The following is a 21,584-nucleotide window of genomic DNA, read 5'->3' as shown; positions in this document are numbered from 1 at the left end:
TGAACCTCAAATCATATGTTTATCCTGCCAAGAAAAGCCAGTTGGCTTTAGTACTGACCTTTAAAAATGATTGTTCCCACATCTTGGGGAATATTTTTCCAGCAATGAACCTGTAATGGCCAAAGTAGTTTTGTATTTTAAATGTAAATGGTCAAGCATTTACTTTTTCTGTGTGCAACACACTGTCCTCAATTAGAGAAAGTACAGTCCTACTCTTTCCAGTAGCCGTAGATGTTAAAAATGGGGAATAATGCATAAATATACAAGATAAACTTCAGTGAAATACTGCTTTGTCACTGTTTAACCAGGGGTGGGAAGAGTTTTAGGATTTAATTAGATTGGACTTTTTCTGAGTCCTGGTTCCTCTCCGAACTTACCAAAGGAGAATATATAGTCCATCCCACCACCATCTCTTCTTTCAATGTATGAATGTATCTATATAAAATACTGTACCATGTGTGTTTTATCTATATGCACACATCCCTGTGATATGTGCATGCATGCCCTCTATATATAATAGGTATATATTTGAGATAGAGACAGAGCAAAATCCAGTGTTCTTTCCCAGTGCCAAGGTGAAAAACAAAATAGCTATCCATTCTACTAGCCCACATCCTCTCTCCAACTTCAGTTTGCATTGCTTGAGCTGAATAATGTCAGAAAGAAGCAGACAGGTGGGCACTTTTATAAATTTTTATTGTAAAGCCCTGATTAATTGAACTTTGGTTAACTTAATCATTTCGTTAATGAGAGCTCCATTCTGTCCTCTGGAGCTATAGGGTGTGTTTTCCTGCACTCAGAGGTCCCAAAACCTGGAGCAGAGTGAGGAATTCCCAGACAACTTCCCCTAATGGCTAAAAGTGTCAGCACCAGCACCAGTGCACAGTGGAAGGACAGCTTTGGCAAACTGGTTGGCTTTCAAAGGAGCAACACTAATTGCAAATCTGTCCTGCATCCTCTGAACCCCCTGATATTTCAAAGATTTTTGGGTGCTCCCCAACACAAACCTATCTCTGACTTAAGGGAAGGCTAGAACTAAACTTTTCACTATGTCCGTTGTGTTTAAACAAAAAATGTCATCCTTTATTCCCCAGAATACACAATTGTGGAAAAACTGGTAGTTTTGTTCAGTGGTGTATTTGACCTGAATTCACAAATCCTGGTCCAGAAGTGTAAGTGGGTGGAAGAGTAACACATATCAGAGTCACCTACATTGTTGAGATTGAGTAAATATTGTTGCACAGGGCTTCAGCCTCTTGACTCCCATGTTTAAAGGAAATAACACTGCTAAATTCCCATGTAACGCATTGAATAGTTATCCCTAAGTGTGTGCTAATAAACTGCTTTCCATGTACCTTGAGTCTTGTGTTGTCAAGTAACCTTGATGTGAAGACTTTAAAGTAAACTATTTTATGGAACAAAGACCTTTCCATGGACGTATCCGCTTCTTCCAGGTTTTTGGATTAAGGAACCATTTTATCAGCAGTTGTAATAGTTCTTAATGTGAGAGTCAAAGAAATATAGTGTCCTTTTATAACATTTCCTTGTATTCACATCTGCCTAAATCTGTGCTTTCACCTGCTTTCATTTGTACATCTGCTGTTCTAAACCGTACAGATTCATCCTCTAGTAGTATTAATGATTCATTTCTTTTCCAAATACACTGAGAATTTCCAACAGGGAGAAGTCATTGCATGGTTGATAATACAATGCCACCTTATAAGAACACAGGACTAGAAGGAACCTCCTGGATCACAGACTCCAGTCCCCACGATTGCACACAACCCGGTCATATAACCAAGTTGTCCACCTCATTTACTGCAGTCTACAATTTTCTTTTCCTAATGCTCTTCATCTGCCTGTGGAATGCATATTGCCATTGTGTTTAGAATTCCAGTTCAGTACAGTAAGCTCTAGTCCACAGCAGAGGATTTTTTTTCCATGTCTCACAAGACAGTTTTTTATTGCAAGCAATTTTTGTAACTTCTGCTGCAGGCCTTGTATACGACACCTTGATGCTGAAACACCAGTGTACCTGTGGAAACACAAACAGCCACCCAGAGCATGCAGGGAGAATCCAGAGCATCTGGTCCAGGCTTCAAGAGACAGGCCTCCGTGGCAAGTGTGAGGTAATAAGTACTGCCACAGGAACGGCAGACATGTAGTTTCAGTCATGTGTTTGGGAGAGCGAAGAGACTTGGTATTTTGATTCTGCTGTAGGATTTCATGTGTGTGCATTTTAAGGGACTCTAATGTTCTGCTTTTAAAGACCAGCATATTGAATTTGCAACTTGGATCTCTGATTGCCACATGGGCACACAAACTTGTACCAGATTCTGTTCTTAGATTTTCATGGATCTGACTGTAGGCTGGGTTCTGCCAAATGTGTCTTATGTTTAACCCATTCATACATGACTGTTTCTATTTGTTTGTTTGTATCTGCTGTGAATACTTTTCGGGCTGTCCAATTTCATTGCATTACAGTGACTGTTACAATCACAGAATTCATAGAACTTCATAGTGTATGTCTGGCCAATAGTTATTGCAATATTTGCAGTAGGAGTTAGTCATATAATTTTCTGGTATTACTCTCACTATAGTGAAATACCTATCTAGCATTGACTCTTGCAGTTCAATATCCATTGCTATTGTAAATTAAGATTTGTATTTTAACCCCAAGCTGTAATAACAGGAGTTATTGGTTAAACTCTATCCTTAATTTGATATTTCCAGGGCTTCTGTGGCATTTTTTTCCCTTTTAATATTGTGGTGAATTTGATGGTCTAGCTAAGATTGAGGTCCTGCAAAAGAAGGGGTTTTAATGGGGTTTTAATGGGGTTTATGGTCCCGCAGATCAGAGAATCAGTATGGTTAGTATCAATTTAGTTGCCCAGCTCTGCTGTGGAGACCCAGAGGAGACTAACGAAGGCACACAGATGTAACTAAATTCCTATAACATTGGTTTATCCTGAGGAAACTGCATATTACATAGCTAGTCTGGTTAGAAATAATTTCTGAGCAGTAAGGAAGGTTAACCACTTGGGGGCAGCATTGTCATTAGCTAAACTTCTAGTGCTTGCATCTTTATATAGAGAACAAGAAAGAGTTGAGACTGTTTTGTGTCTGCAAAGTCAAATTGAATTGAACTTTGGGATTATTCTCTTTTTTGAAAAATATACACAAGACAAACAACCTATTGTCATTTAGGTCCGTTTTTTACAAGCAATGCTTAAACCATGCAATATTAATTGCCTCATCTCCTACCTCTGTATCGCAGACATTCTCCACGTGGCAATAAAGTGCTTTGATCTGTAAAGCTTAAACAACTGTTACCCGCTTTAATTTGGCCCTTCATACTGCTCCCAAGGGCGGAAATATGGGAGTTATGTTTGACACTCAACATTTTTCCTCCCACATTTCCCTGGTCTGTAATTATCTTCTGAACATTGGTAGCCTTCAACCTCATCTTGACCCTGCCTCTACTGAAAGCCTTAACCGTGTGTTAATCACATCCTGTCTTTCCTTTTACAATGTCCTTTCTTATGATCTTCCTCAATCTCTAGTCAGTAAACTTCAGGGTGCCCAGAATGCCGTGGCTCCACTGGCTTCCAGATTCTAATTGTCTTCCTGCTCCTCCTTCTCCACTGCTTTCCTAGTTATTTCCAAACCCGTCTCACAGCCGCCTTCCTTATCTTCAAAATGGTGCCCGGACTTGCTGCTCCACTCCCCCCTTTCCCTCCTCTGGCTCATCTGTCTCCTTGCCACCCACTCACTTCATTCCTAATCTTGGCAGTTCCTCTTTTCCTCCCCTCTGAGCCACTCTAATTGGGGTCACTCATTAACTCGTACTGACCCACTGAGTCATCTCTCTGAAACTTCCAAGCCCCTGAGTCGCATCCTCCCTCTTCATCTCTTCTTAAAACTCTCCTGTGGGTTCTAGCTCTGTAAAGGGTTATACATTGGTATGCAGTTAAGACTATGGATACAATATATTGTTTTGTATTTAGGCAATATTGGAATGCAGGATGCAAAGTATCTATAAAAGGTGACTGGGGAGGAAGAATTGTCAGGTTTGACTGACTTGTACTGGCATGTTGGAGTCTACCTGTCCCTTGTTTGCACTGACTCTAAATAACCCTTTTCTCTTCCCCACAAGGCTGGGGTACACGGCAAACTATTGCAGATATCAAGCTTCATCTGTAGGTCTTATGTCAGGGAACTTGAATGGTCCAGAAGGAATTGGCAGGAGTATCCTAGAATTTGGCTTAATTTTTCATCCCTGACATTGGAAGGAGAAAGCTCCGCCTAGGCACGTTATATTCTTATTAAAAACAAAAACTGTACATTAAAAGGATGTTTTGGTTGTAAAGTGAAGCTCTGAGGTGTGTTTGTCTCCCAAAGTCTATGTAGAACTGCGTGTTTCCTGAGAAGAATAAAATATGTCTTACTAGAAATACAGAAAAAAGGTTTGAACAATATGAAATTTACAGTACCTAAAAAGACTAGGATATTATTTAGAGTGGAGAGTGGTGTTTCTAGCCTCCCACTGGGCACAGACTTTGGGGAGACAAGCACACCTCAGAGCTTCACTTTACTTTGTATTACACATGTAGGGTCAAGGCCTCCACTGGTGTTAATGGTAGTTCTCCTTTGAAATCAGCAGAGATGTAGCTGTTTACCTGATGATGATTTGGAGAACTGCTACCATTCTCCTCTGTTTGTGCATAGCCAGATAATACAAGTAACAATGTATTATTCCAGAAAATCTAAAAAAAGCAGCAGTTGAGCACAAGTCAGTTCATCTGTCTAGAGAACAAGAATGGCATCTGGGCAGAGGGAAAACATGAAAGAGAGAAAGGATAAAGGAATAATTGAAACAGATTTATCATGAGCGGGACGGGAAGGCACAAAAGAGGGTAAAGAATTTTTTCTTGGAGGTTATTTTCAAACTCATTGGGGCTAGTGTTTTTGCAGCTACTTTGTAACATGACTGTGTATTTTGCATCAGCATTTACCCTCAGAAAATCTTACCTGTAGAGTTTAAAGAAAATACAAATAAAAGAGGAACTTAACTGGACAGGTGACCCAAATCACGAGAGTGAGAGAAGCTTCCTGCCATGCTTTGTTTTCTTGGTTTAAGGCTTAAGGACTTTATAAAACTACTTCCTGTGCAAATACATCTTTAAACACGTGAATACAGGTTGCACCAAAGTTTGGAGGCAAAATCCCCTCTGATTAGCTTGGTTTGTGTACCTAGCATTATGCCCTACAATGTTGTCTGAAAGATGCTGCTGCCTGTGTATGGTTTAACAGGTGTCATTGTGGCTCTCTAGATAGTGCACTCCTCTCTGGAATATCAGACATTGTAGTTGCCCAAGATATTGAGCCCATAGCCAGTGGTGAGACTTCTGCACTAGAACAGGTGCTGAATTGTTGGAAGTATTGCTGTGCTCTGAATGAGATGTGAACCACATCCTTCCAGTTTCGGTAGTCCTGATGACTGCCCTCATGCAAAATTAAAGATATTCCATGGCAGTTTCTGGTGCTCCTGGGACCTCCACATGCTGTGGACAGAGCACACCGATACAGGAATTTTAGAGACACTGTGACCAAAAATTCCCCAAGCACATTAGGATAAATTCTGAACTACCTAAAACACCTATGTTTTTACACTCATATGTTTCATAAACAAAGCAACTTTTGCAGCACACTTAGCCCCCAAAAATTCTCGTTTCCACATCACCAAACAGAACGTCTTGTTGTCCAAGCTGTGTATTTCCTTTGACATTTTAGAAAAAGTTACAAACCCCCACTTAAAATGGAAAGTCTGTCACTTCCTGAACTCCAGAAAGTTACTGCCTTTTCCCTAGCATGGGAGAGAATCCAAATGCCATTTCATGTTGGGTGAAGTTCACTCTTATGTCGGGGATCAGGCCAAAGTCTCCTCACTGCTTAAGTCCCACTCAACACCTCAAAATAGCACTTCATTGTTGCACAGGCCTTCTGCTGGCCCACAGCACAGAGGTGAATTTCAGCCGTAGCAATTAGACCCGAGCGAAGATGAGTTAAATGTTAAGGCTTGCCCGGAATGCAGACTGAGCTTGTTTTGAGATTTGGGAAAAGGTCCAAGTTGTAAAACCTTCTGGGTGAAATCCTGGCCCCATTGAAGTCAATGGGAGTTTTGCCATTGATTACACTGAAGCCAGGATTTCATCCTCTGTGTTCATCTACACTTGCTGTTTCCAGCTGTAAATCAGAGCAGGGAGGAGAAACATTGTTCTGTTTTTTTCTGGCATACCCTAAATCAGGTTGGAATCTCAAGTTTGACCTTGCATGATCTTCAGCCCAGTTTTTAGAGCAAAAAGATTTTGATTAACCCTTAGTTGTTTCTCCGAAGAGAAGCCCCAAAGTCTTTGCCGTTCAGCTATTATTAGTTGTGGTGGGGTTTCTTTGTGCATGTTTGGAATACTGTTCTTCCATCAGTGAACAGCTTCTGTGGCTGACTCTTATTCATGGAAATGATTTATGCCACTAAATCCTGACACATCAGTATGAGAATAGCTGCTGTGCAAGTCAGCAAAGGTTTTGGAGCATGTATCTTTTAAAAAGTCCAAAAGGATATTTTACATATAAAATCTTTTGGTTAATGGGATTAAGCTGAAATCCTTCTCATGACTAAAAATATACCTTTGTGAGTGAACAAAATAAGAATTTTTGCATAATAGTTTAATAAAAATTTGTCAGCAAAAAAATTTATTTAACCTGTAATTTAAATAAAACAAACCCTTAGTGCAGTATAACTTCCAACAGTATTTCCTTTTTGCCAAAGGGAAATAAAAAGACAAACTAGGAATTGTAGTAAATATAATTTTACCACTTCTTTCCTTTCCCCCTGCAGTGTATTCGTGGAAGAAAAGCAACTCTAGAAGAGCTACAGACAGTTCACTCGGAGGCACACACGCTGCTGTATGGCACAAACCCTTTGAACAGACAGAAACTGGACAGCAAGAAACTTCTAGGTACAGAAGGGGGTCATGGGCATGCTTCACTACCTCTTTGGTCCTACATTCATAAAGTAACTTAGCCGTGTATCAGAGGGGTAGCCATGTTAGTCTGGATCTGTAAAAAGCAACAGAGGCACCTTTAAGACTAACAGATATATTGGAGCATAAGCTTTCATGGGTGAATGCCCACTTCATCGGATGCATCCGACGAAAGCTTATGCTCCAATACATGTGTTAGTCTTAAAGGTGCCACAGGACTCTCTGTTGCTTAGTTAGCCATAACACTGACCCTGGCAGTTACTGAGTGTACACCATTCTGAATGCCACAAGTCATCTCTGCTGCGCTTCAATGGGACAGGTGATAGAACGTTTGGTTTCCTCTTTCTTCTAGGGTACATCAACGCTGGGGAAAAAAACATGGCAGTGAGTCTCTGAGCCTGGGTCAGCTGACTTTGGCCACCGCTTCAGGGCTACAAGTAGCAGTGTGGATGTTCCTACTTGGGTGGGAGTCCAAGACCCTTCTCCCTCACTGAGTTTGAGTCCAGACTCTAGACTGAGCGGGGATGTCTACTCTGCTACTTTTAGCCCCATAGCTCGAGCCCTAGTCAGTTGACCCAGGCTCCTGAGACTCACTGCTGTGGTTGGTTTTTGTTTTTGTTTTTTTGCAATGTAGAAATACCTTTTATTTCCTCTATTTAAAGTGTCAAAGACCTAGAGGGACTGCCACCGAGGAGGAGAAGGTAGTTCAGTTTCCATACCCATTTTACCCTTGGACACTCTGCTGTGCTTGTCACAGGATACCAGCTGGTGTGTAGGATTTGTGATGCTGGTCCTGTCCCCCAAGAACTGGATTTAAACCGTCAAACAGCTGTCAGATAGTGACCACTTTATGCCATTACCTACCTACCACAGGCAGATTTGAAATGGTGATCTAAAACAGTGGCTTTCAACCGTTCCAGACTACTGTCCCCCTTTCAGGAGTCTGATTTGTCTTGTGTACCCCCAAGTTTCACCTCACTTAGAAACTACTTGCTTACAAAATCAGACATAAAAATGCAAAAGTGTCACAGCACACTATTACTGAAAAACGGCTTGCTTTCTCATTTTTACCATATAATTATAAAATAAATCAATTGGAATATAAATATGGTGCTTACATTTCAGTGTATAGTATATAAAGCAGTATAAACAAGTCATTGTCTGTATGAAATTTTAGTTTGTACTGACTTCACTAGTGCTTTTTCCGTAGCCTGTTGTAAAACTAGGCAAATATCTAGATGAGTTGATGTACCCCCAGAAGACCTCTGAGTACCCCTGGTTGAGAACCACTGATCTAAAAGAGAAAGATTATGTATCCTCTTACCAGTCCCCTAACCCATCCAGTCCCATGTTCATCTTTTTCTGATGGTCCCATGCTTCATTGTTGTCAAGTGGATGAATTTCGTGTGTGTTATATGTGATATGTATCATACTAAAACTACGCAACCCTGTTAGAGTGCTCATTTCACCAAGCTAGTTCCTTGGAGCTGGGTGGGAAAAGGAAGATCTGCAGAGTAACTGCTTGTTGCTAGGCTGTTTTCCAGGTATTATCGGCTGAGTGGCAAAGCATTCATTGTAGTTATATAGTGGATCCTCTGAGGTTATTTTTTCCCTTTGAAGATTGGAGTCTTCTTGAGTAGGGAAGTATCTGTTAGTCATGGATTGTAGACTTTCCTTTTTTCCTACTGTACAAACTAGGGATTGCTGCTCAGAAAAAAACTGTACCACTATCACCCAAGTCACAGGGTATGTCTTCACTACCCGCCGTATCGGCGGGTAGCAATCGATTTATCCGGGATCAATATATTGTTAAGACGCGATATATCAATCCCTGAACGTGCTCACCATCGACTCCGGAACTCCACCAGAGTGAGCGGCGGTAGTGCAGTCAACGGGGGAGCCGCGGCCGTCGATCCCGCGCCGTGTGGACCCCAGGTAATTCGATCCAAGATACTTCAACTTCAGCTATGCTATTCGCGTAGCTGAAGTTGCGTATCTTGGATCGATTTCCCCCCCCCCAGTGTAGACCAGCCCACATTTAGATGAATGTCTTACCAGAGTATACTCATGCAGACACCTTCTCTTCTTTTGTAATTTTCAAGTGCCTGTTACCAGCATCAGGTGATAGGTTTAAATAATAGTGTTGAAAGTTCTCATCTGGGAGTCAAGAGTAAGAGACATGGCCCTGGAATCTGCAGTTTGAGAAAACCGTAGCAGGGACTGATTTCAGTTTCAATGGCGTGAAAAGGGGATTAACCTGATTGCCTTCAGTGGAGCTAATACTCACAGTAAGAGAACTGGAAAGGCTACAAGTTCAGTAGATATGTAAAAACCCCAAAGAGGAAAACTATACAGCAGGTGTTTAAAAATCTAATCAGCACTGTTGTTATTGCTGAGTTTGAGACCGTTACCACCTCTTCAAAATCCAGAGAAATCTGAGCAGTGTTAGTGGCATCACCATTAACATGCACTCTGTAAAGAAAGTCAAACATCATGTCTTTGACAATATAAAACTCTTGCTCTGTGTTAGACACAATATTTACCAGTCCAAATAAACATGTACATCTTCTCCCCCACCAGATCATGACTGCCACATTTTTTAAATGAAACCAAAAACCTGTGTGTAGCTGTGGGTGGTGCAAATTACTTGGAATAGTGATATTCCAAAGGTGTATCTGATACGTGGAGTAGTACAAAAGCTAAGGACTGCTGCCTATGCCTCACCCATATGCCTTGAGGTCTGGATTCCTTGTGATGTAATCCAAGCATTTATGAGTCATAGGAATATAAGAATTACCAGAACAGATCAGAGTCATGGTCCATCTAGTCCAGTATCCTGTCTCTCACAGTGGCCAGCACCAGCGGCTTCAGAGGAAGATGGAAAAAACTGCACAGTAGGTAGATGTGGGTTAATCTACTCCCATAAAGGTCTCATTCTAATCCTTAATAATTAGAGATTGTCTTAAACATTGGGGCATGAGGTTTAATATCCTTTCCAATCTACTTTTTTCATACAGGTTATAATAACTGGATATTCTTGTTATGCATGTAAATACCAAATCCTCTTTAGGTATTATATTATAAACATCACATTTATACATTGTCAATTCATTATTATAAATATTATAAAATTCTCTCTTTAAATCTTGCTACATTCTTGGCCTCGATGATCTCCTGTAGCAATGAGCTCCATGGTCAAATTATGCAAAAAAAAAAGTGTCTCCTTTGAAGTTTCGTATTTGGCACCTTTCGGTTTCATTAAATATCGTCTTGTTCTTCTGGTACAAGCCAGGGAGAACAAAAACTCCCAATCTACTTTTCACTATTTTCTGTACTTTCATCATGTCCCCGCATTTATCATTTCCCTGTTGGAAAATTGTCTTGCGAGTCACTCAGTGTAAAATCCCTCTAGGGACACTGTTTGCTTTTTCTTTAAGTTTGATGTTGTGAAAATAAATAGTTTTAAATGTTTTACTTAAATGTCTGTTTTCACGATGGGCACACTTACAGATTTTGACTGTTCAGAAACATGATGCCATCTTAAGATTCCTGATAGATATCAAGTATTTTATCAACACAAATCAGGGTACATAAAAATCAGTCCTTTTTTTAAAAAAAATCAAAAAATTATTTTTTTTATTTCAACCAGATAATCATTATCTAGTAATTAAGAAATGTCATTCACCTTTCTCTAACAAAAAGTGTAAAAAAAAAAAATCAAGACCCCAAATAAATGTATATTAAGTTATATAATTGTTTAAATAAATGTGTATAGATATACTATATCTTTCTGGTTAGCAAATTAGTACCAAATTATACCGACCAGTGAGAATCTATCTTTCTTTAGGAAAGTAACTAAAAAAGTACAAATGTAGAACAAGAATTAAAATTGATGATTTAAATCAGAGTTTCCTGCTTGCTGATTTTAAATATTGATTATATTTGATGTAAATAGTTTTGATTTGAATCAATTATCTTTGACACTGATATTAGAGGGCCCCCAAAGTAGGCCACTATAAATGTTTTATTAATATTCAGCAATCTTTGAGTTATCTTCCAGAAATCTATCCTTTCTATTCTTCATTGTGTACTTGATACTTGCATATATCCCTTTACCTGCACTTAGGTTTATAGCTGCCCCCGCCAGCTGCAATCCATAGAAAATTGCAATCTATAGAAAAATAGTGGTCAGGAATATTAAACCTTTCGATTTTGCCACAGTACCAAGGAGAGACTAATCTACCACCCCACAATGACCTGCAGCAGTAGTACTTCTTATTACTGAAAATCCTAACACCTGAAGTTCACACAGGGACACATACTACCCTTTATCTTTATATAGAAATCCTGGTTGTGGCTACAGGATTTCCACATAATGAAAAAGAGGAAACAGTGGCCCTGGTTTAGCAAAGCTAGTGATATATCCTGCAATCATACCATAAAAATAATTAGACATATAAAACCAAACATATAATACTGTGTGTTGTACTTAGCATTCAGAAGAAAGTTTCTGAATCAAAATTTCCAAACACCAGAGTAATTTTAAGGCAAAGAAAAAAATAAATACACAAATATAAGTTAAAAGCAAACACCAATTAGACAGGACTTTGAAACAGTCTCTCTTTGCCCACATGTATAAACTAATCAGAATAAAGGAAAACTTGTTTTAAAAAAATTCCTTGCTTTTTCAGTTCAAAAACACATAATCCTAAACACAGAACATGTCACATCTCTAAAATTGTACCCTGTTTAGAGGATAGCTTGACAATTACTGACTTCCATTCTGTTCTGTCGGTCCCTTCTGGCCTGAAACTCTCCTACTCTGACAATTTGGACAATTTTGCCAACTTGTACATGTTACTTGATTGAAAATTTAAAACTACCAGGGAGATTTTAGATTCCACCATTTACAATGACCGTTTTTAAATATAAACCGTGAAAACATCCCTCCTCAATATTCACAATTTAGAAGTGTATGATCAGTCACATTCACAGCATTTAACTGAAAAGACACATAAGTAGCTGCTGGAAAAGAACAGAGATTCTACAGACATATATGCTTGGGAGGAGGTCGTGGTAGGGGTGGGGAGGACATCCATGAGACAATAGTGTCTCTCTCGTGGAGACAGGGAAAAGCAGAGCAATAGAGGAGATGGGATTAAAATATTGGGAATACTTATAAGAAAATTAGAGGAAGGCCAAAGGTCACAGGTAAAGTAGGAGAGAGAGAAAAGAGATGGGGAAAGGAAGGCTAGAGTGAAAAGAAGTAATAGGGGAGGAGATGGAGTGAAAGTAAATGAATAATAGAAGGAATGGCTGAAGAGACTATCCCCCAGCAATATGTTATGGAAGTGGTATGTTTTATAGTCCAAACCAACCAACCAAAATATGTTTAGATATTCTCTAGCAGGATACTGCTTTCCTTTAACAAAGCTAGTTCTCCTTCGAGTGCTTGCTCATGTCGATTCCATTCTAGGTGTGTGTGCGCCCATGTGCACAGTCATTGGAGACTTTTGCCTTAGTGGTATCCGTAGGGTTGGCTCCGGTGCCCCCTTGAGTGCCGCACTCATGAGTTGGTATATCAGGCGCTGCCGACCCTACGCCCTCTCAGTTCCTTCTTACCGCCCCTGGTCAGAAAGAGCATTAGCAGTTCCCTCAATTCATTGTTCTGTCTCCTTTGTAGTTAGTTAGGTGCTTAGTTTGACCATTAAGTTAAGTGTTAGATAATAGTTTTAGTAGTTAGAGTCCCAGCTGGGACTTCGGAGTGGTGCATGCCCCGTTCCCCAGGCTTTAAGCCGTGTTCATCGTGTACCTGGCCGCTGCCCATTAGTGACCCCACGATAGCTGTTTGAAGTGCCTGGGGGAATCACACAGAAAAGACAAGCGCAGGATCTGCAAAAACTTTTGCCCTCGAGCTCAAAAGGAACGGGACCTCCGCATGAGGGCCCTCCTCACGGAGGCTGCGCTTTGTCCTGCCTCGGAGCCCACCCGTTCAGACTTCAACCTAGTACTTGGGCGTCGGCACCGGAACCCGCCTGGCACCGTTCCCCCTCGCCAGTGCCCAAGAAGCAGCTGAAGCCCAAATGCCCATCGGCGCTGCAGGACAAGGAGACTTCAGGCAAAGGTCCTGTGTTAGGCCACATGCCCGCCCTGGAGCTACACGCGGGTACCGCTGTGGTCAGACCCCCTAGCCCAGCCAGGGATCCGACTCTCAGGAGCGGCAGGGGGCCCCAGCCCCTTGTAGGGCCACCTGTGCCTGAGGTGGCCCTGGCAGCCAAGGACCAAGTAGGCCGACTGGCACCGAAGACACCAGGCCAGGCAATGGATCCATTTAAGGCCCAGACCTCTAAGGGTAAGCCTGTTATGGGACCTCCCTCTAAAGCAACGGAGAGTCCGCGGTCCCCGGACTGCAGGCGTCAATCCCTCTCACTACGGCCTAGGATCCCGGCGCCGCAGCTTTGGTCTCTGGTTAGAAGACCCAGGACCCGGGTCACCCAAGTCACGATGCCATTCCCTGTACCCACAGTACTGCCATGCCTCCTGCCAGAGATCACCGTGGTGCAGACCCCCATCACCTAGGCAGTCCCCCCAGTGTCAATCCCCCTTGGTGCAGGATCACTCCCGGTCGCAGCACCAGTCTCCGACTCCCCAGTACTGCTCTTCGGGCTGGCACCATTCCTCATCCCTTCCTTACGAGTCGCCGACAAGGGTCAGCCAACAGACTCAGGCATCTACGGCTCCACCGTGGTCGCCGGAAGGGCACTGGTCTGAGTCAGAGGGAGTGTTCAGCCCTTCACCTAGGAGAGGCGAATCGCTGATGGCCCGCGAGATCGGCACGGCCCCAGCAGTGCTGGCAGCAGGGGCAGTGGCCCACCTAGTGGCAGTACTGAAGCCCCTGGGATGTACCCATCATGCCAGTCCGGTATTCCCACCATTCCTCTCAGGCTGCATCGGACAAACTGCCTCCGGCGCAGCCAACTCCGGCATCGAAGCACAGTGCTGAGTCCGATGCAGGTACGGTGCAGCGGGTCCCGATGCCCAAGGAGCCATCCCCAGACAGGCAAGGGAAAGCCTCCCCCGCGGTACAGCCATCTTCATCATCTCCGGACGAGGCAGTGGCAGACCCCTCGCAAGCGAGCAGCCCTCCCCAGCTACTTCAAAGAGCACCAGGCACTGCTCAAAAGGGTACTGATAACCTTAACTTGGAGGTCAAGGAGCTAGTGGAGGAGTCTGATGACCTCTTCAATGTCATGCCTCCAGTCAGACCTGGATCACATTGCCTGTCCAACCAGGGGTCCTGAAAAGTGCCAAGTCTGTGTGGCAGACCCCCTCTTCCATTCTGCCTGCCTCCAAGAAAGCTGAAAAGAAATATTATGGTCTGGCAAAGGGATTTGACTATCAGTACACCTACCCTCCAGCAGGGTCTCTGGTAGTGTCTGCTGTCAACAAAAGGGACAGGCAGGGACAGGCCAATGGCACATCCAAAAATAAAGATGCCCAGAGACTGGACTTATTTGGCAGAAAAATTTATTCAACGGACAGCCTGCAATTTTGGGTGTCTCACGATCAGACCCTGCTAGGCAGGTACAACTTCAACTTGTGGGACTCCGTCAGCAAGTTCAAGGAGGGCCTTCCACAGAACTGAGCCCAGGAATTTGCCACCTTGGTGGAAGAGGGTAAAGAGGTGGCGAGAGACGCCCTCCAGATGGTCTGGGATGGTACAGACTCGGCGGCCGGAGTGCTTGCCTCTGCGGTGGCCGTGACGCGCAGCTCCTGGTTACGGTCCTCTGGGCTATCCCAGAAGATGTAGACTACCCTCCACAATCTCCCATTCGAGGGAGCAGGGCTCTTCTTGGAGCTGACCACGGCCTTAAAGACTCCCATGCCACCCTCCAGTCCTTGGGCATGCATACTTCGGCCCGTAGGGTCTCTGAGATTCGGGTACTTACCTCAGAACTGCCCTATATGGTCTTTTACAAGGACAACGTCCAACTGCGTCCACACCCGGCCTTTTTGCCCAAAGTGGTCTCCCAGTTTCGTATGGGCCAGGACATTTATCTGCCCATCTTTTTTCCAAAGCCACATAAGTCAGAGGAGCCCCCATAAAACAAAGAACCCCAAGCTGAAGAGTGCAGCGACATGGGATTTCTACCCATGGAACCATCTTAGGCTCCAATGACACTAGGCGTCTCTTGGCTAACAACAAGAAAAATACAACTCTTAAACCTTTCATTAAAGCAAATCCGTAATCTCCTGTTGAGCAAACGGAGAAAGAGTGAATGAGAGATGAGCTGGATAGGGAGAAATGTTTCTGATGGAAAGAGAATTGATTGTAAGAATAATATTCATGGATAACATGTTGGAGCCCATGTGGTGCTGCACTGTGTACTCTAGCTATGTACCACAACTCGCTAGGGAGCCATTTTAAATGCCCTGCTGGAATATGCAGCACCCATGGGAGGGCCCCTGGGACCTCCATTGGAAGGGGCTCACCAGTAGTTTAGAGGCTTAACTGAGCTTACAAGAGAATTCCCACCTTGCCAGATAGCTTATTTTCCCTGTTCACTTAGCCCAGAGTTATGCAGTGCCATGAATGTGCGGCTCAGTCCCAAGCCATGTGGCTATCTTTGACCTTAACTGCATATGTTATCACCATCTGCCCACACTGCCTGGTTGGCCTCTCCTAGTGTGCAGCTCCTGCTGTTGTCATGGTTTTGTCATGCATTGTACATGTAGCTGCCAGCATTTATTATTCTGTGTAGCAATAACACAGACACAAAGGAAAAGGGCACATCATCACAGCACAATGTGGCTGCCAGTCATCCTGCAGAGAGAAATTAAATTGAGGACCTGGCAGCCAGGGATGCGTGGGGTTGGGTTGTAGCGGGGAGATAACTGCAGGTTTCATAAGCATAACTGGGACATGACTTTGGAATGGGGACATTTCCAGAAGACCCATGTAGATAGCCACCTTTTTGGAGCAGGGATGGGGAGGGTGAGACTGTCTTTAACAACCCAGCATTGGTTTAGAGTTTACTTTTGCGCTAGATCTAGTCCACAATGAGAACAGCTGTCTTTGATGTGTTTGAAAAAAACAGTTTGAGAAGTTATAAGTAGATGAATATTCCTGAAAGCAAGCCCATTTCTGCTTATTGTGCTTTCTTAATTTATGACCCAAGTTTTTTAAAATGTATCAAAGGACTAAACCCACAGCAAGTTTGAAGCTTAAAAACAAACCTGTGTTTGAATTACTGGCATGCAGAGAATCTTTACTTTTGTTAATAGAGATAGAGATGTGTATACAACCATTCGCACTATTAACATGGATCAACTGATTTTGTTTGAACTTTCCTCCTGAAATTGGTCTGAGAGTTGGGAATTTCAGCCCAAAGGGAGCCATTTAGAAAGCTGAGAGAGAGAGAAAACAAGGGTCTTACATGGAATGAATTTTCATTTATGTTCTTGATGGCTGTGATGTCATTTATTCTAGCAGCATTTATTCAAAGAAACCAGGAAGTCTGCATCTCAAATTTCTCAGCATTATAAGCAGGTTCTTTCAAATGTTGTAGAAATCCAGTACTAATTCACTGTACTTTTAAACTGCTTTATACTTGTATCATCTTTGAATCTTTCAAACAAATTTTAAAAGACTTTGCAATCCTCTGTTAACATGGGAGAAACCAATTGAACCTATTTAAATCCATCACTGACATTTGAATAAAATTTGAGTATTTTTATTATGTTAGAAATATAATTTATCCGATGGTGTCTGAAGTTCATGGTTAGCTGTGACAAGTTGGTGGCTTTCCTGGCAGGATATGTAAACTTGCTTAGGTGTTTCTACCACCCTTGAAAGTTTTGGATGAAATATATAGGCACCTCTGTTATCTGATAGCTTACTGCTATAGAACCTGCAGAACAGCGTTTAAATGTAAGTGAATAAGGCTACTTTAAATCTATGCACTGAAAACATAAAATGTTGTCAGAACGATTAATATTAAATAATAGGTGGATTACCAGTTGAAGATGTGGCCGGAGGTCTCAGGCAGGGCTCTGTGAGTACTTCCATATGGATCTCCTCAAACAATGAATCTTGTGGATGTATTAACCTCACTTTCAGCTGAAGGGGAAAACTTACGTAGCTGTGTCTGAGATACATTTCACTCCAGCATGGTTCTCAGTCTCTCAAGTGTGCTTTCCATCACTGTTATTTCATGATCTACAAAGGAGTTTGTTTGCATTTTAAGGAAACTTCCTCCATTTTATTATTTCAATATAGACCAACTAGAATCACAAGAACCCAATCTGGTGAAAACATTTCCATTTATATACATGTTTTCTTCCTGACATGTTTGTATATGCGTGTGTATATAGATATAACCATACACACTGTATATATAATAGTCATGAATTGTAATACAGATGTTCTCTGTTCAGAATTTTTTGTCCAAGAATTGTGCATATGACAGCTATCGAGATTACATTCCACCACGATGTGCTATTCTGAGGCACAAAGAATATTATCGCTGATGTATGGGCAGAGAAAATAACATTGCCATTCTCATAAGTTCACAATGTCTTCCCAGCATCTTTTTTCTATTTTTCTGGAACCTCTTAAAGTGGTTTCCCTCTTTCAGTCTTAAGCAATTCATGTTCTCTGCTGGCTAATTATTTATTTTATGGTATTTGTCTCTTTTCATAGCACTGTATGAAAGTGTCTAATACAGTCCAAAAATCTCTAGTACTATATTGACTAATTTTCGTATTATGGAGTCCTGAATGGACAAGTGCAGTCAGCTAATAATTAGGTTTTTCATGCTTTAATTTCCCCCTTTAGTTTAAATTAGTAGGACCCCATTACACTTTAGTCTCAGCAGACATGTTCAGGAGTTACTATTAGCAGTCACTACTATTGCTATCAATTTTATTTCTATGAACAAGACTTCAGCAGACTCATTATTTATATTCACTGTGATTGGTTGAAATCTAGGAACTGTACATACAGGTGTGTATAGTTTATACGATTGTATATTCTGTATATATGCACATGTTGAAATATTATCTTTTTTTGTGTCCCTTTCAACACAGAGTAATAAAACCAAAGCATGTTACTGTGTTAGAAAAGGTTTCAGTATTACCATAAAAATCATCTGCCAAACCTGTGAACTCTGCCTTTTTGATAACTTACTGCTCTCATTTTTTCCACAGGTTCTATAACATCAATGTTTGTCAGGCTCCCATGTGGTGGTGTTGGAGTAAGTATTTTCTTTAATGAGTAAATAATGCCCTGCTTGTTCTCTGAGTCCCAATGGTAACAAAAATTGTTGCCTTTGTTTTCTACTGAGCGGATAATTACTACCAGATGTTACCCATAAACAGGGTCCTTCTGGGGTGTGGGATTGCAGTGACAGCCTCACATGTGTTGCTTCAAAAGCAGTGTGAGAGTATTAACTATTTTGAGCACTGAAATCTATTATGCATGCTTTGTCTCTGGCTGTTTAGCAGAGAAACCTCATTTCCCAATCAATGATGTTTAATGGCTTAGATTATGACATTTTAAAATAACTATCAACAATGTGCTGCAGATATAGAGAAAGAAAGATGTACGTTCTATGTCACTCAGACTGTGTAGGTGGCTTCATGTGTCTTGTTTGTGCTTCAGAGCTGCCTACATAATGCTACAGGTGGAAAATATTTTATTAAAACAATGGTGGTTGAAGGATAATATCTGGGATGTTGCTATAAGCAGTAGTTTTTTGTATTTCTTTTTGGGCTACATGACTGTTCTGGAGTGAAATGTTTTGCAAGTTGCACTGCAGAAGAGAATTGTAGTTTTCAGCATCTGGCATCCTTCAGTATGGAGTCTAGGACAATCATGTCTGAATTATGAAAGAGGTGACTAAAATTTCCATCTATCATGAACAGCTAAACATCAGTTTTCAGCAATCAAAACTGCATATGAATAAAGGGATTTTTTTCCTGCTCCCATAATGTTAACAGATAGATACAGTGAGATGAAACTCTAAAGCCTGGAGTTCTTTCAAGTCAATATTTTTGCTATAAAGATTTTGCATAGAGTGACAATACAGAAAATAATCTGGAAGAAAAGAAAAGAAAAGGCATTGTGTTTGAAACCTCACATTGGTAGTTCTTATACATAATTATAGCTCGTGAGGTTGAATCTGGAGGTCTGGATTCTGTTATGGAAATGAAACAAAATTGTTTTCTTCCTGAGTCTTTGCAAAATTGCTCCTTTGAAAATTATCCTGTCAAAAAAAATAATCTGCATTTATTCATACCATCATCACCACCATCAAGCACTCCTAGAGATACTTTATTTTGTATTGTAAATATACTGCAGTCTCCTAATTCATGGCAAATTTTTGGCTACACTTGAAAAGGTTTGGATTTACTCTGCCCTGCAGCCAGGCATGCCATTCAAAGCAAAAATTATCATTTGCAAATGGAAAATGAATGGTAACTAGCAGAGACAGCAACTGGGCTGAACACAGAAGGAATTAAGTTCTGAAACAAAAAAACAAAAACAAAAAAATTGTTCTGTGGATAATGTGTGCAGTATTTGTACTCATATAGTTAACATCCTGATGCCAGTTTTCTCAGTGTATCTTTACATACCTGTTTACTATTCCAGACATACTGATAGTACTATAGCGTGTAGAGATTGCCCAAGATACATATATTTGCTTTAATAGTTATCTATCAACATCAAGCTGACATCTAAGATTTTTCCTAAAAATGTGCCTTAAACAAATCCCTTTCTGAGATAATTAGCCTATTGTTTGGGTAGTTTTGCCACTTCCTTTCTTAATACAGAAAAATATGTTCACCTTTTCTCCAGTTTGAATTCACTTTAGATCAGTGGTTCTCAAACTTTTATATTGGTGACCCCTTTCACACATCAAACCTTTGAGTGCAACTCCCCTTATAAGTTAAAATATTTTAAAATATTTAACACTATTATAAATGCTGGAGGCAAAGTGGGGTTTGGGGGTGGAGGCTGACTGCTTATGACCCCTCACATAATAACCTTGTGACCCCCCCCAGAGGGGCCACGACCCACAGTTTGAGAACCCCTGATTACATAGAAGTGTGGGATTTGCCCTCCACCCAGCATTGTCATGTAAGTTTTTTTGGTTTTGATTTTTTAAAAAAATAAAATAGCTTGGATCCAGACTTTATTGTCTGCCACTACAGTTGTAGAACAGTCTCACCGCAACAATGCTAAAGCTTCTATGCTTCAGTATTGGCTAGTATGGCTCAGTGAGGCAGCACTCATAAGGCCTCTGTTCAGAAATCATCTGTTGACATGGACAGACATGAAGAATCTAGTGAAATATCAACCGATGTCATTTCTGCTGTTTGTGAGAAAAGATAATTGAGGAGGCTGTAGTAAGGCAAGTGTGGTATAGGCCTCAGGTTCTCTGTACCCGAGTCAGTCTGGTTTCAGGCTTGGGTCTGAAACTGCTCTGGTTAGTGTCTTTCTGGTGATAGATGAAGATCAAGTGGACAATATCGGACAATTGCTTGACTGCCCCGAGGCCTCTGTCATTCTTCCTTTCCTGAGGCTGTTAGGAAGGTGTGTATGGAGGAATGCATTACACAGCCTTTAGTGTGGTGATGACACCAAGCTCTGTCTCTCTCTTTTCTGACCTCGCCGGGACAATTGAGTAACTGGCTCAGATCAGGGTTTGAATGAGAACTAGTTGTCTGAGATTCAGCCCACGCAAGACTGTGATAATGGTGGCAGAAACTTCGGGAGAAGAAATGGCAGTAGCCTTGTTTAAGGAAGTGCGCCCAGTATTTGTAATGTAGGTTCACAATTTGGGGGTTGTGTTATATTCCTCGTTGCTCCAGAATGCCCAGGTAATGGCCAAGAGTGCTTGGATAAATCTTCCCTTTGGGTGTGGTTTTGTGCCTTTGTCATCTTGAGGTTAGGCTACTGCAGTGACCATACATGAGGCTACACAATGAGCCCACCAAGGAACTTACCCTAGTGCAGAAAAATGTGTCCAACTTCTTAAAAGGTGTTTTCCACGCAGAGAGCACATTACACTGGTGGTCCGTACTGGACAGGGGCTGTTGATTTGTTTCCAAGTGGGGTTTAAGGAGTTAGTTTAGAGCCATGCAACCCCAAATGATGTGGGCCTTGACTTGACTGCCTCTTTCATTATGTGTTGCTACTGCAGTTGTGATCTGCAGAGATGCATGAGATAATAGCCCCCTCGTTCAAAAAGAAAGATGTGGTGGCATAGAGTTTTCATTGAAGATGCAGTTCTGGAATCTTCTTCCTCCATTGGTCCATTAGTCTGAGGATGAAAGGTTTAATTCTTCAGTGTCCTCATCTCTGATGTCATTCTAAATAAACAGTTGTAAATAATTTTATTACTTCTTAAATAACCTATAGATTAGTAATTTTACTAGTTTTAATAGGTTTTAATAGTTTAGAGTAAATTCAGATTACGGGGTTACCCCCCTTTCCTGTATCCCGCTCAGGTACTGGACTATGCTCAGAACTCTGGG

At 41.5% G+C, this 21,584-nt stretch overlaps 1 protein-coding gene across 12 annotated transcripts in view; it reads left to right on the top strand.

Annotated features, from left to right (window-relative positions):
• HDAC4 (histone deacetylase 4) overlaps positions 1-21,584 on the top strand; it is a 438,771-nt gene that overhangs the window by 359,400 nt on the left and 57,787 nt on the right. For all 12 annotated transcript variants that reach the window (XM_005299905.3, XM_005299903.3, XM_008163408.3 and 9 more), the window contains 3 exons: positions 1,996-2,129; positions 6,899-7,019; positions 18,252-18,298. In XM_005299905.3, the coding sequence (XP_005299962.1) occupies positions 1,996-2,129; positions 6,899-7,019; positions 18,252-18,298 (302 nt within the window). The remainder of the gene's footprint in view (positions 1-1,995; positions 2,130-6,898; positions 7,020-18,251; positions 18,299-21,584) is intronic.

Source organism: Chrysemys picta, chromosome 11 (assembly GCF_011386835.1).
Source record: "Chrysemys picta bellii isolate R12L10 chromosome 11, ASM1138683v2, whole genome shotgun sequence".
In the NCBI taxonomy this organism is placed as follows: domain Eukaryota; kingdom Metazoa; phylum Chordata; order Testudines; family Emydidae; genus Chrysemys; species Chrysemys picta.
This window is presented reverse-complemented; position numbering and strand designations above follow the sequence as displayed.